Source organism: Balaenoptera physalus (assembly GCF_965194825.1).
Source record: "Balaenoptera physalus genome assembly, chromosome: X".
Classification (NCBI taxonomy): Eukaryota; Metazoa; Chordata; class Mammalia; order Artiodactyla; family Balaenopteridae; genus Balaenoptera; species Balaenoptera physalus.
The window spans coordinates 61,835,444-61,849,611 of record NC_138903.1 but is presented as its reverse complement, the minus strand read 5'-3'; the positions used below and the strand labels follow the sequence as shown (position 1 = coordinate 61,849,611).

General features: G+C 37.7%; 1 protein-coding gene across 4 annotated transcripts in view; it reads right to left on the bottom strand.

Moving 5' to 3' along the window:
* Nucleotides 1–1,441: 1,441 nt before the first annotated feature.
* Nucleotides 1,442–14,168, bottom strand: part of OGT (O-linked N-acetylglucosamine (GlcNAc) transferase) — a 37,617-nt gene continuing 24,890 nt past the window's right edge. For 2 of the 4 annotated variants that reach the window (XM_082445968.1, XM_082445967.1), the window contains exons 15-22: nt 13,919–14,044; nt 13,339–13,509; nt 13,109–13,225; nt 12,850–13,020; nt 11,055–11,207; nt 8,925–9,177; nt 8,578–8,701; nt 1,442–3,716 (exon numbers count right to left, since the gene is read on the bottom strand). In XM_082445968.1, the coding sequence (XP_082302094.1) occupies nt 3,542–3,716; nt 8,578–8,701; nt 8,925–9,177; nt 11,055–11,207; nt 12,850–13,020; nt 13,109–13,225; nt 13,339–13,509; nt 13,919–14,044 (1,290 nt within the window). In that variant the 3' untranslated portion in view covers nt 1,442–3,541. Of the gene's footprint in view, nt 3,717–8,577; nt 8,702–8,924; nt 9,178–9,758; nt 9,872–11,054; nt 11,208–12,849; nt 13,021–13,108; nt 13,226–13,338; nt 13,510–13,918; nt 14,045–14,168 lie in introns of those variants that run through there. The other 2 variants (XM_082445969.1, XR_014258678.1) reach the window with 2 other exon arrangements.

Below are 14,168 nucleotides of genomic sequence, written 5' to 3'. Positions count from 1 at the left end.
TACATATAAAACGTCCCTGCATTTAAAAACATTAATGACATTGAGCTTATTTCATGCTAGGCTCTGTTCCAAGTGTTTTTATATGGATTTAATCCTTACGACACTTTTAAAAAGTAGGCAGTGTTAGCACTCTCATTTTACAGAGATCACACGGCTAAAAAGTGGCAGGGAGCTAGAATGCAAATTCCAGCAGCACTAGTTAGTCTTAAGCACCAAACTGCCTACATATAAAAAGGTACTTTCTGAGTTGATAGGGAATGGAATAAGAAGGGCTTATCATTATAACCTTATCACTTACAACAAACTTGCAAGTTTACCTCTACAAGCCTATTCCATAAAAATGGGGATTACATAACTGTGTGCCTCAGAGGTTTGGGCAAAGAATCTGAACATTAGCTGTAGTTAATATTAAGAGGCATGTGCTTCAAGTAAAGAGTGGGTTTAGGATTGGAATCAAATGGTAAGTTACACAAGTTTATTCAAGGTGCACAAGCAACTCCTTTAGACTGAAGGCAGGAGGAGCTGAAGTAGACTGGAAATAACTGATGCAGATTCCTAATAAACAGAAGAGGGTGGGGGTAAGAACTTATTTATGGGGACTTCCCTGGTGGTCCAGTGGTTAAGAATCCACCTTCCAATGCAGAGGACGCATGTTCGATCCCTGGTAGGGGGACTAAGATCCCACATGCCGTGGGGCAACTAAACCTGCACGCCGCAACTCTAGAGCCCACGCACTCTAGAGCCCGCGCACCACAACTAGAGAAGCCCATGCGCCACAACGAAAAGACCCCGCAAACCACAACGAAAAGACCCCGCATGCCGCAACTAACACCCGATGCAGTCAAATAAACAGATATTAGAAAAAAAAAAAGAACTTATGACTAATCTACTGGACATCTTTCTTGCCCCATCTTCCAAGAAACAAACACTAACCCACATTAGGGCTTTGAGGGTCTCAATCCGCAGAACTTGGGAGGTAAATTACCTAACATTTTATTGAAAAAAAAATTGGTTATATCTCTGAGAAAACAGGCAGCTGAACAGCCTGTTCTGGTCCCTGATGCATGGATATCCTCCTCCCTCATATTGGTGGTTGAGTTCAATCACCATACAGAGTGGGAAGGAATAGTCCACATAAAGAATGAGACTACAAGGGTAGATGAAGAAGCCAGAATGGTTATAAGCTGAACAGGAACAAACACAAATGCGTGTGCTGGGAGTCTCAGGCTTTGTTAAGTCTTAATGGATCGTACACCAACCTGACCCATGCTCCACCACACTTGGCTGAGAAAACAAAAGAATTCTTACTATCATAGCTGCACTGTAGGGAAATCTGGTCCTTTTGTTGTTTGGAGCTGTTCAAATATAGATTTCATCACTGGAGGACCCTATTATTCCATCCAATGCTCAATTTAACAGAACACAAAATACATCAGCCATATTAAGGGCAAATCATTCATTTATTGTTTAAAGATTGCAAGACAACATCTGAATTTCTGTAGCACAATGTAAATGTTTTACTTTTTTGATAAAGCAGAGTATAATAGAAAAAACAATTAGTTTCCAGTAATATCTATATCTCTATTCAGAATTAAGTCTTCCACAGACATGTTACCTGGAAACAAAAGCCTGTTACAATAAGCAAAGCTTCAACCAGAGCGGCTACTTTTCAGGCCAGGGAAAGGTTCATCCCTATAGGAGGATGATGTGCTATGTAAAATGGCTGCAAGGTCACAGCCTTGAGGGCGTTGGAAGTCTATTATCCTATTCCACATTAAGTAGTTTGGTGAACTTCAAACGTCCGTTCATCTGCAACCAAGCTGGCAACCTTTAACTGATTATTTCAAGCAGGTAAAAAATAAATTAAAGGAAATCCCTACACTGATGTTCCTTGATTTACACTGTTAAATCGTTCATTAACATGTAATTCTGGCCAAGAATTACATTTGAGACTCCTTGCTCAGATTTTGGTTAACAGTACAAATCTTTCAGAAATTCAAGTTCTTATTAATCAATAATTTGTCAGCTAGGATACATTCAGGCATCAGCTGCAACTACAGAATAGGTGCACTGCCTCAGCGCTTTGGAAAGACAGAATCTAGAACACTACTAGCAGACAAAATATCTGTTACTAGACAGCATATGTGCAGTACAGCAAGACAAAAACATATATTCATATGTTGGCTTGTTTAAGCCTCAAGCCCTCAATCCTTTGTTGAAATACAGTAATTTCATTCCTATGGTTTTCAATACCAAAAACTCAACCTTCAGGAGGGCTAAAGTCTAATTTATACTCCAAACCAAGTAGTGCAGTTCGCTACTACTGAGGCTGAGTCCATAAAGACTTCAAGACCATGTCCAGAAGACAAGTTATTATATATAATACCCTAGAAGGTCTGAAACATAATAATCATATACATAGCTGGTCCTCCAGAGCTTTTTACCTATAACATGTTTTTTGATGAAAGTTATTTAATGTACTGGAGATAACTGTGACTTACTGATCAAATATTTGAATACTTATACTTACCTGGGATTTCATTTCTGCTGAAAGAAAAAGGAAGAACAGGACTCACTTAAAAAAAAAAAACTTTAGAAGTGAAAGTAAAAATCTTATCACACACTATCACTTTTGGAAGCAGCATAGAGGGGCAGTCAACGGTAAAACACTGGTGAAATAAGTCAAAACTCTAGGCCAAAAATCCATTATTATTATCATCAGTGACAGTACCACAACTGTGCCCTTCATAACTAATAGTCACTCCTAAGAATCTTCATTTGGCACCAGATGATGTGTTTAAGAGAAACACTCTGGGAGGTTTTGAATCAGACTTGGTTTTTTGTTAGCCAAGTTACAGGAAAATTTTTAAAGTGGGGGGAAGGGAAGAAGGAAACGGACCAGAAAAAGAATTTAAGCCATAAATCAACAAAGCACTGATAGTTCCAAACATGTCAGACACTAAAATGACTGATATAGGCTCAAGTGGTTTATAAAACCTATAAAAAGACTACACCAGCAAAGTCCCCATTATCTATAGAGTTCAGAAACTAAAACAAGGAATATTTTAGCTTAAAACCTTATCTCAAGAGAATCATATACACTTCACATGAATAAAAATACCTGAAACCAAACATTTTTAAAAGCTCCAATACCCAAAATAAAGAAAAAAATAAATTCAGAAGACTCAATCAACCCATAATAATCACAAAACGGCTGGGCAATCTCTATCTCCCCTCCACACTAACCATCCATCCCATGGAAGACCAAGGGAGATCAGACCTTCCAGACTTATGCAACACCTGGCTGCTGCAAAATTCTATGGAGACTCCTTGTGGAACAGCAGTTTCCCATCTCTTGTGTCTCTCCCTATCATGATCATGCAGGAAGCAAGTCTGGCTGTGCTATTTGTTATCATTGTCTGTCACCCATCTGCAACATGATATTGTACAGATAAGTACAAAGTAATGTATCTAGTTCCCTTTCCCCCAGAAGGTTGAGGCTCAGGTACAGGGGTAATTCTCCTGTGCACACAGTCATTATTTAGGCCGACTCAGTGACTTCAACAGGCTTAATCATGTGATCAGGTTTGTTGCCAGCTGCATAATGCTCCCACATCTGTAGATAGAGCCGCTCTAGTTCCATTGTGTATTGTTTGGTGTTGAACAGAGGGCTAGATATTCTCTGCTTCCAGACTTTGCCACGAATTCTCTTCAGGCTGAATAATAAAAAGAGATCCAAGTTTACAAATCAGAGCAGAAACTCAGAACTAGCCCCCATAAACACCTAGACACCTTTATGGTAAATTACATGACCAAACTTTCTCTTCTGATTGGCCCTCCCTTACCTCAATGCTAAAAAAGTGAAAGGTCACAGCTAACATAATGTTGAACACTTATAATGGATTTCACCTCCACGTCTGCTGTAAAAACTGTTCTTTCCTAAATAAGCATATCCAAGAGACACCATGCTTTCTCCACTTCATCTTATTTCTACCTATAAAATAAAAATAAGACTTGGCAATGACACGTCTATTCCTACGTACTACTGGTTAGAACGTAAACTGTTTACCCTTTTAATAAGCAACTTAGCATGTGTCTATTAGAACCATAAATGTTCATAACCCTATGACCTATCAATAACACTTTTAAATCTATTCAACAGAAATATTCAGAGATGCAGACATACTTGACCATGCAAAGATGTTCACTGAAGCATCATTTACAATAGCTAAGGCACAAACATAAGACGGAAGTATTCATTTTATGAATGTTTTAATGAAATAGGAAAACACTCAAGGGGAAAAACTGCAGTATGTCTACTGCTTTAATTTTCCCCTTGTACATGAACTGAGTTGTTTATGTAGATATAAAAAAAAAAGGGTTCCTAATATCACCAAGACTATGGTTCTGTTCAGAAACAGGAAAAAAAAGCAATCAATTCTTCTGGGGAAAGAGGATAGAATTCTCTCTCTCCTCCTGTTGTGAATATATCATTTGTCATGGGACTATTCTTATACAGAGAGAAATATTACTTTAGAACCAGAAGCTGGAATACTCCTGTGTATTTTTAAAAACAATTAAAAAAAAGGTTATTCTAATGTTTTTTTGTGCCGGAACTAGTAAAACAGCTATGCATATCTGTTGGCCTCAACCCAACCATGACCATATTAATGTTATCTTCCAAATAAAAATACCTTTGTGGTTTTTTTTTAAAGTTCTGTATGTCGGCTTCCCTGGTGGTGCAGTGGTTAAGAATCCGCCTGCCAATGCAGGGGACACGGGTTCGAGCCCTGGTCCGGGAAGATCCCACATGCCACGGAGCAACTAAGCCTGTGCGCCACAACTACTGAGCCTGCACTCTAGAGCCTACAAGCCACAACTACTGAGCCCGTGTGCCACAACTACTGAAGCCTGTGCACCTAGAGCCCGTGCTCCGCAACAAGAGAAGCCACCGCAATGAGAAGCCCGCGCACCGCAACGAAGAGCAGCCCCGGCTCGCCGCAACTAGAGAAAGCCCGCGCGCAGCAATGAAGACCCAAAGCGCCCAAAAATAAATAAATAAATAAAATAAAATTTTAAATAAATAAAGTTCTGTATGTCAATAGAATGGTTAAACTGTGGTGCATCCATACACTGAAATACTACTCAGCAATAAAAGGGAATGAACTACTGATACGAGCCAACAACATGGATGAATCTCAAAACATTATCCTGAGTGAAAGAAGCCTTCAGAGTACATGCTGTATGATTCCATTTGTATAAGGTTCTAGAAAGGCAAGACTAAATAAATTATGGTGCAAAAAAAATTCAGAACAGTGGTTGTCTCTGAGGGTTGGTGAGGAGGACCAACTGAGAAGGGGTGTGAAGGAACTTTCTGGAGTGATGCTAATGTTCTACATGCTGTTGGAGGTCTGGGTTATAAAGGTATTTCTCAAAGCTCACTTAAGATTTGTGTATTCCAGTTTGGGATTAGCAGGTACAAACTACTGCAGATAAAGTAAACAACAAGGTCCTACTGTACAGCACAGAGAACTATATTCAATATAATAAACCATAATGGAAAAGAATATGAAAAAGAATATACACGTGTATAATATATATATATAATATATATAATATATATAATATATATAATATATAATTATATATATTATATATATTATATATATTATATAATATATATAATATATATAATATATTATATATATTATATTATATATATTATATATAATATATAATATATATTATATTATATATAATATATAATATATAATAATATATATATTATATATATATGTATATAACTGAATCAACTTTGCTGTACACCAGAAACGCTGTAAATCAACTATACTTCAACGAAAAAAGTAAAATTAAATTAAAAAAAGATATGTGTATACGCTGTATATAAATTCTGCCTCAAAAGACAAAAGAAACAAATATTAAACTCTAATGATGGCCATTCTGAAGTATTTAGGGAGAAGAATATTGATATCTGCAATTTACTTTAAATAAGATGGATTTCTAAATGGATACAGGAATAAACAGATGGAATCAATGTGATAAAAGTACAGTAAAATTATCAGTGGCGGAAGCTAGGTGGTAGGTATATAAGTGTTTATTATAAAATTGAACTTTTTCATAACAAAATGTTGGGAAAAAGTATTGTATGAAATCAACTAAGTTCCAAAAAAAAAAAAAAACACTAAATTATTTACTGTAGTTATCTCTGGGATGATGGACATAAATCTTAATTGTTTAATGCCTGGGCTCAAAGTTTTCACTAGTTTTTCTTAGCTGTATATGATGTTCAGGGGAGAAAATTTTGAAAATGATAAATAAATGCTTAACATACATCTGTTGAATGCTTACTATGTACCAAGAACTGTTGTTAAGTGCTGCACGTGGAACGCTTCTTTTCTTTTTTTAAACATCCTTACTGGAGTATAATTGCTTTACAATGTTGTGTTAGTTTCTGCTGTATAACAAAGTGAATCAGCTACACGTATACATGTATCCCCATATCCCCTCCCTCTTGCGTTTCCCTCCCACCCTCCCTATCCCACCCCTCTAGGTGGTCACAAAGCATCGAGCTGATCTCCCCCTGTGCTGCTTCCCACTAGCTATCTATTTTACATTTGGTAGTGTATCTATGTCAATGCTACTCTCTCACTTCGTCCCAGCTTACCCTTCCTTCCCCCTCCCCGTGTCCTCAAGTCCACTCTCTACGTCTGCATCTTTATTCCTGTCCTGTCCCTTAGGTTCTTCAGAACCTTTTTTTTTTTAGATTCCATATGTGTGTTAGCATACGGTATTTGTAGAATTTCTCTTTCTGACTTCACTCTGTATGACAGTCTCTAGGTCCATCCACCTCACTACAAATAACTCAATTTTGTTTCTTTTCATGGCTGAGTAATATTCCATTGTATATATGTGCCACATCTTCTTTACCCATTCATCTGTCAATGGACACTTAGGTTGCTTCCATATCCTGGCTATTGTACATAGAGCTGCAGTGAACATTGTGGTACATGTCTCTTTTTGAATTATGGTTTTCTCAGGGTATATGCCCAGGAGTGGGATTGCTGGGTCATATGGTAGTTCTATTTTTAGTTTTTTAAGGAACCGCCATACTGTTCTCCATAGTGGCTGTATCAATTTACATTCCCACCAACAGTGCAAGAGGGTCCCCTTTTGTCCACACCCTCTCCAGCATTTACTGTTTGTAGATTTTTTGATGATGGCCATTCTGACCGGGAACACTTTTAATCCTCACATCTCTGCAAGGTAGGTACTATCATTCATCCCCATTTTGCAGATGGAAAAACCAAGGCACATAGAGACTAACTTGTCCAAAGTCACAAAGCTTGTGAGAGAGCCTGGATTCAAACCCAGGAAGTCTGACTCAAAGAGGGTGCTTCTTTAAACTTCTACATAATACGCTACTTGTCAGAAAACACAAAGAAAAAAAAAAATCACACGTAATACCCAAAGAAAAATCTCATTTAAGAGATAAACACTATTTTATTGTATGGATAAAGCATCATTTATCTAAGCATCATCTAATTCCCACCCATTTGGGGGCATTTAAGTCGTGCCCAAATATTATTATAAGGATATTCTTAGGGTCAAAGGTCTAGGGTTTTTTTTGTTTTTTTTTTTTTAGGGCTCTGAAAGGACTACCAATTTACTCACCATGTATGAAAAGGTCAGCACCTCAATGCTCCCTCATCATTGGTATCATATTAAAAATCTTTTATTTTATTGGTAAATAATGGGTATACCTCAATGTTATTTTAATTTATTTCTACTAGGGAATTCCCTGGTGGTCCAGCGGTTAGGACTCCACGCTTTCACTGCCGAGGGCGTGGGTTCAATCCCTGATCAGGGAACTAAAATCCCACAAGGCGGGTGGCAAGGCCAATAAATTAAAAAATAAATATTTATTTCTACTACAGAGGTTGAAACTTTCTTGTTAACCATTTGTATTTCTACTTTAGTCAGTTGTCATTTCTTTGCTTACTTTCCTATTAAGGGATTTAAAATGTAAATATTCTTCAGTCTTTATATAGCCAGGCTATTAATATTTGACATTAAGGAACAGATTTTTTTCCCTCTTGTTTGCCTTTTAATTTTCTTTTTTTTTTGATTGAAGTATAGCTAGTTTACATCTTTTAATTCTCTTGACTTACTTTTATTCAGCCACTTACTCTTTACATAGTGAAACCTAATGATCACTTCATTTATGAAAGTTTAAAAAGTTCTTCTCAGGACTCCCCTCGCGGTCCAGTGGTTAAGACTCCATGCTGCCACTGCAGGGAGCACAGGTTCGGTCCCTGGTCGGGGAAGTAAGTTCCCGCACGCCGCGTGGCGCGGCCATAAAAATAAATAACAAGTTAAATTAAATTAAAAAATAAAATAATAAAAAGTCCTTCTCCCATCCAGAGAGCATACAACTAATTCATTTATTTTATATTACCCTTATTTTATGATTTCACTTCATAACACCTATATTCTCTCTAAATTTTTCTTGTTTCCTTCACCTCACCATATAATTTGTTCATGGAAAAGTTTACTTACTATTCTAGATCAGTTCCCAGTTTCACAGCTATGTCTTCATATTCTTGTCTATTTTTAGCAATAAGCTCAAGACAGCCTAAACAAGTGAGCTGGGAAGCTGCAACTCGGGAAGCAAGAGTCTCTCCTGCAATAAGAAAGATAACAACTGCACATCTGAGAATGCAAATAGCACACAGTTATTAATGTTGTTTATGTTAAATATCCACACAATGCAGATGAGGAGTGTCCAGACTTGAACAAGTCTCATTTTCAATCATCTTGCCCTAAATGTTGCTTCTAGTACATATGATTTCACCTGGAAGTGTCTCTCCCAAGGAGATTTTAAAAAGAACAAGGAAGCAACTCACCTGGCATAGTCACCATGGGTGTCCCTGCCCAAAGGACATCCATCCCTGTGGTGTGTCCATTACAGAGTGGAGTGTCCAAGCAGACATCAGCCAGCTGGCCTCTCCGAACATGTTCCTCTTTAGGAGCAACAGGTGAAAAAATGATACGGTTCTGGGGAAGGCCCATATTTTGTGCGTACTGTTGAATATTAGGTTCTCCTACTGCTGGAAAACGCAACAGCCACAGTACACTATTGGGAACACGCTTCAGAATCTAAAATAGGGAAAACAAGAGCAAGTATTAATAGCAGCTCTGCCCTTCTCAAGAAAGGCTCCCATAAATTTCTAGTCATTCTACCATACTCTATTCTTTTCACCCAGATAAGCAGCCTACCATGAACTTCAGTCTTTCTTTTACATAGATGAATTAGATCAACTGAATTATAGGTTCCTGTTCTGCTTAGCTGTCCCCAAAGACAGTTCAAAGAAAGAGGAGATTAATGCAAGGAGACACAAAACAAGTTACTAATTGGCAAAATCTGAGGCAGCTATTTCCTGTGGGAATTGATACTAGGAGTGGTTTTTGTCCATGAGATAGGAATTTTCCATTTCAAATTTTAAATCCCCCACCATGGTACAACAAATAAAGTTAGTTCACACTTGCCAAACTTTATTTGCCTAATCTAGATCAGGGGTCGGCAGACATTTTCTGTAAAGGACCAGAGAGCAAATACTTTTGCCTTTGATGCCAACGTGGACTGTGTCATAACTATTCAATTCTGCCCTTGTCACTGGAAAGTAGCCATAGACAATATGTAAGTAGGCATGGCTGTGTGTCAATCAAATTTTATTTACAAAAACAAGCAGCTGGGACTTCCCTGGTGGTCCAGTGGTTAGGACTCCGTGCTTCCACTGCAGGGGACTCAGGTTCGATCCCTGGTCAGGGAACTAAGATTCCGCATGCCACATTGCCAAAATAAAAAAACAAACAAAAAAACAAGCAGTGGACTGGATTTGGCTCATCGGCCATAGTTTGCCAACCCGATTTAGACCTACATCTACTCAATGTATCATACAAGTTCACCATCCCGTCTCTGAAAGCCATGAGAACAGATGGATTTCAGAATTTAGAATATTTCAGATTTTTAAAAAGTAGTACAGTATATATAAATTACGTAACACTCTCAGCGGCAACTCCCTGCAAACCAACATATTAGTATCTCTGCATCAAGATGTAGGAATATTCATACTAAATGGAATAAAGAAAGAACCATAAATAGCCTAACATCAGTTCAGGCAGTGTGGCTGCCAACCAAATAAATTTACCACAAACTTATGAAGATGCTTTTGGTTTTCAGGTTTTTTGAAATGGGGAAGTGAAGATTAAGGGATAGTAAACCTGTACTCATCTGTTTCCTCTTCTCCACCCTCCCTCCTCCTTTAAAAAAAGAAAACAGACCAAAAAACCCAGATATTAATCAGAAAAAAAGTCAACCAAGAATTATCTCCATTTTAGCTCTATGGAAAAAGAGGCAGATATGGATAGCAAAGTTTAGAACCTTCAGAGGTCCTGCTTATGCAAACTGGTATGATGAAATGACTGAGAAGTAATGGCATAAGCCAATTCCTTCCTGGTTCTAACTCTACAATATTGCAAGAATGATGTAAAATGTGGATGAGTATACGTAACAGCTTTGCTATCAGCTTAGACCATGGGTTGGCAAACTATAGCCTATGAGCCAAATCTGGCATATTGCCTGTTTTTGTAAATAAAAACTTATTGGAACATACCTATACTCATTCATTTATATAATGAGTACGATGTTTTCTTGCTACAATGGCAGAATTGAGTAGGTGTGACAGAGTATGGACTGCAAAACCAAAAATATTTACCACCTGGCCTTTTAAGAAAAAGTCTGCTGATCCCTGCATTTGAACACATAAATTTTAAAAGTTCATAATATGATATTTAGACACTTGAAGGACAAATCAAAAATTGCTGAAATCTACAGCTCTTTTGAAGATTATCACAATAATCTAGCACAACAGCTCCTGAATGGGAGGACTGGGGGGCAGCCTCAGCAAGACGACCTATATACAGAATCTTTACTAGAATCTCTAGACATTAATAATGAATCTACACACACTCACATTTGCCCACATCTGCAAAGTAGATGGGTCAATTTTATATAACTGATTAAAGTTACAGTACACAATGGCATCTTCTGGTAACCCGTACTGAGAACGTGTGGTTACAATAATGGTACGGGGAACCTCCTCTCCAGTGGCAGCCTTATTGTTGATCTAAAACAAGAAAAAATATACGATTATATTTAAAGTAAACATGGTCCGATATTTTCCTTTTCTTTTCAATATTTGTTTATTTATTTATTTGGCTGCTTCAGGTCTTAGTTGCGGCACGCAGGATCTTCGTTGCACCATTGCAGCATGCGGGGTCTTTAGTTGCGGCATGCGGGATCTAGTTCCCTGACCAGGGATCGAACCCAGGTCCCCTGCATTGGGAGCGTGGAGTCTTAACCACTGGACCACCAGGGAAGTCCCCAATCTGATATTTTTCAATCAATAAACAATCCTTACGATGCAAAGTGGTATAACCATTAAAAGTCACGTCACTGAACTATAATGAGAATATATTCATGACACATTAAGTTAAAGGATAAAAGTTAGAGCATTATCTTAATTTGGGGGGGACTGCACTATGAAACATTTCACTCTAGCCAAAAAGTTCTCTTCAAAACCCTATTAGTCCAACAGCAAGCTTTTGCTCACTCTTTTCTCCATGTATGAAATATCCTTTTCTAAATCACACCCACCTTTCAAGACTAAACTTAAATTACTAAACAATCTCTACTAAGACTGCCTCTCCTTACATTGCTCAGCACTATTTCTGAGCATCTACATACACAATTACAGTCTTATCTTAAAATTCCCACACATCTGGGTACTGCCTTACCTTGTTATGCAACTATTCCAGGTGTGATAGACATCTCATACATTACGGGCATTGTGTTCTACACTCAAAATTCTTTGTACCTGTGTACTTCAAGAAGTATACTTTTTTTTCCTTAAGTCAAGCATGTCTGCCCTATTGTTTCAAAGGACAGTTCAGGCCCAAATACACATTACGGGTGATTAATTCCTTTACCTGAATTCATTTCAAGCATTCTTTGTATAAACTGCTATACCACTAAAACTGTTAACTCCTAAAGAGGTCAGAGATCCTTGCCTTATGATCTCTTGACAGAGCTACATATTCACTTATTCAAGTATGCAATATATACTATTGGGTTGGCCAAAAAGTTCATTCGGATTTTTCATACGTGCTTACAAAAAAACCTGAAGGAACTTTTTGGCCAACCCAATATTTACTCAGCACGTACTTCAATATTGTGGCTACGACACGGACCCTAAAGTAATTCAATTCAGTGGAGAATACATACAAACCCAGGGAATTATAATGTGTTGTGCTGGACGTAAAGATATATCCCAAATACTACAAGAACAGAGAATACAGGTACCAATGGAGCAGGGAAGGAGAAGTCAGGGATATGGACAGAAACAGATTCCTGGCGGAGTTGTATGAACTGAAAGTCTTAAAGATGAGTAAGATTTAACTGGGGAAAGGATGAGTTACAGAAGCAAGACACTGTATGATGCCTACAGACAGTTCACCGTTGATAAGAGTAAAGCCACAGGCAGGGAATAACAAGGTATTAACACAGAAGACTCTCATTAAGTAACCTGCTGGCTGAATCCAAGAGACTTTTAAAATCAAACAAACCTATATAAGATGCCAATTTCCACTGAATTCATTTCCTCATCTATAAAACAGGAGTAATGACACTTACCACCTAGAGTTATGAGATGTAAAGAAGATAAATGTATACTTGGTGGTAGATAGTATGTTCTATTATTCTCTTCTCACCTGGGTAGTTGCCAGTCCATTGCTAATACTGAATCCATTAATTGTTATCTGAATTTGTCCTCTGTTAATCATTTCAATAACTGCTTCTGCAATCGTATTCATAGGAATGACAGGCATATTAAGAGCTATATTACTGCTGTCTGCGTTGTCTCCTCCATCAGGACATTTCATCTTAAAATAATTACACAAAATACATCATTAGGGAAAAGATCCCAAATGCAGATAACAATTTCAATGACAGTATTGACCAGGTTCTGACCTTGACAATTTTCACATCTGGTAGACTATCAAGAAATGCTTTGAGGTCGATGCCATTCAGCACAATCCGATTGTCATAAATGTGCCCATTAGACTTAAAATCGATGACTGCTTTTTTCTAATCGAAAAAAAAGTTTCAGACATATCTTTTAGGATGCACAGGGACAGCAGCAAGGAAATAAATGACTACAGTTCTTTGCAATTCCCCTATAGTACTGTTTTTCTACCTACCTTCAGGTGAGGGAACATATTAGCATGATCACCAATAAAGAAAGTATGGGGCATATAAGCCAGTTTCTCAGAATACTGCTCAGCAACTTCAGCAGGTGAAGTTTCCTGATCAGTGATGATATAATCCATGAAAAGCGCGCCACTAGTCCCAGGGTACCCCAGCCACATTGCCTAAAAGAAAAAGAAAAATCAGACCAAAAACTGACTAGGAACCTTCAGCAAAATGGTCTAAAATTAAATAAGTAAACAAACAACCAAGGAGGGTGGACTTCTTTAGCCAAGAGCAATCAAGTAATATTTTAGACTAACCTTCTAAGTGCTAAACCGTTTTTCCAATTTACAAGTCAGAACAACTGTTTACATCCAACTTGCACGTCTCCATATACATGTACCTGTGGGCACTGTGTTCTCACTCAAAATTCTTTGTCCCTGTGCATTTTCAAGGACTACACTTTTTTTTCATTAAGTCAAGCATGTCTGTCCTATTGTTTCAAAGCACAGTTAACCAAAGAGGGAAAAAACCTATCACTGTCTTCTTAGCCCAATAAACACTGTGAATAATTATCATTATTTCCTTTACCTGAATAGGAGCTGGCCTGAGAGCAAAGAGTTCATTTCGAGCACCCTTGGTATAACCATTCATATTTACAAGGATGTGTATACCATCTTGATGGATGCGATCAGCTGCTTTTCCATTGCATGGAATCTATGGAATAAAAAAACAAGAACTCATACTATGTATAATCTAAGACTGATTCAACTAGTCTTAATGGCATTGAACAGAATTCAAATTCCCAGATGCAAAAGTGGTAACAACACAAATTACATTA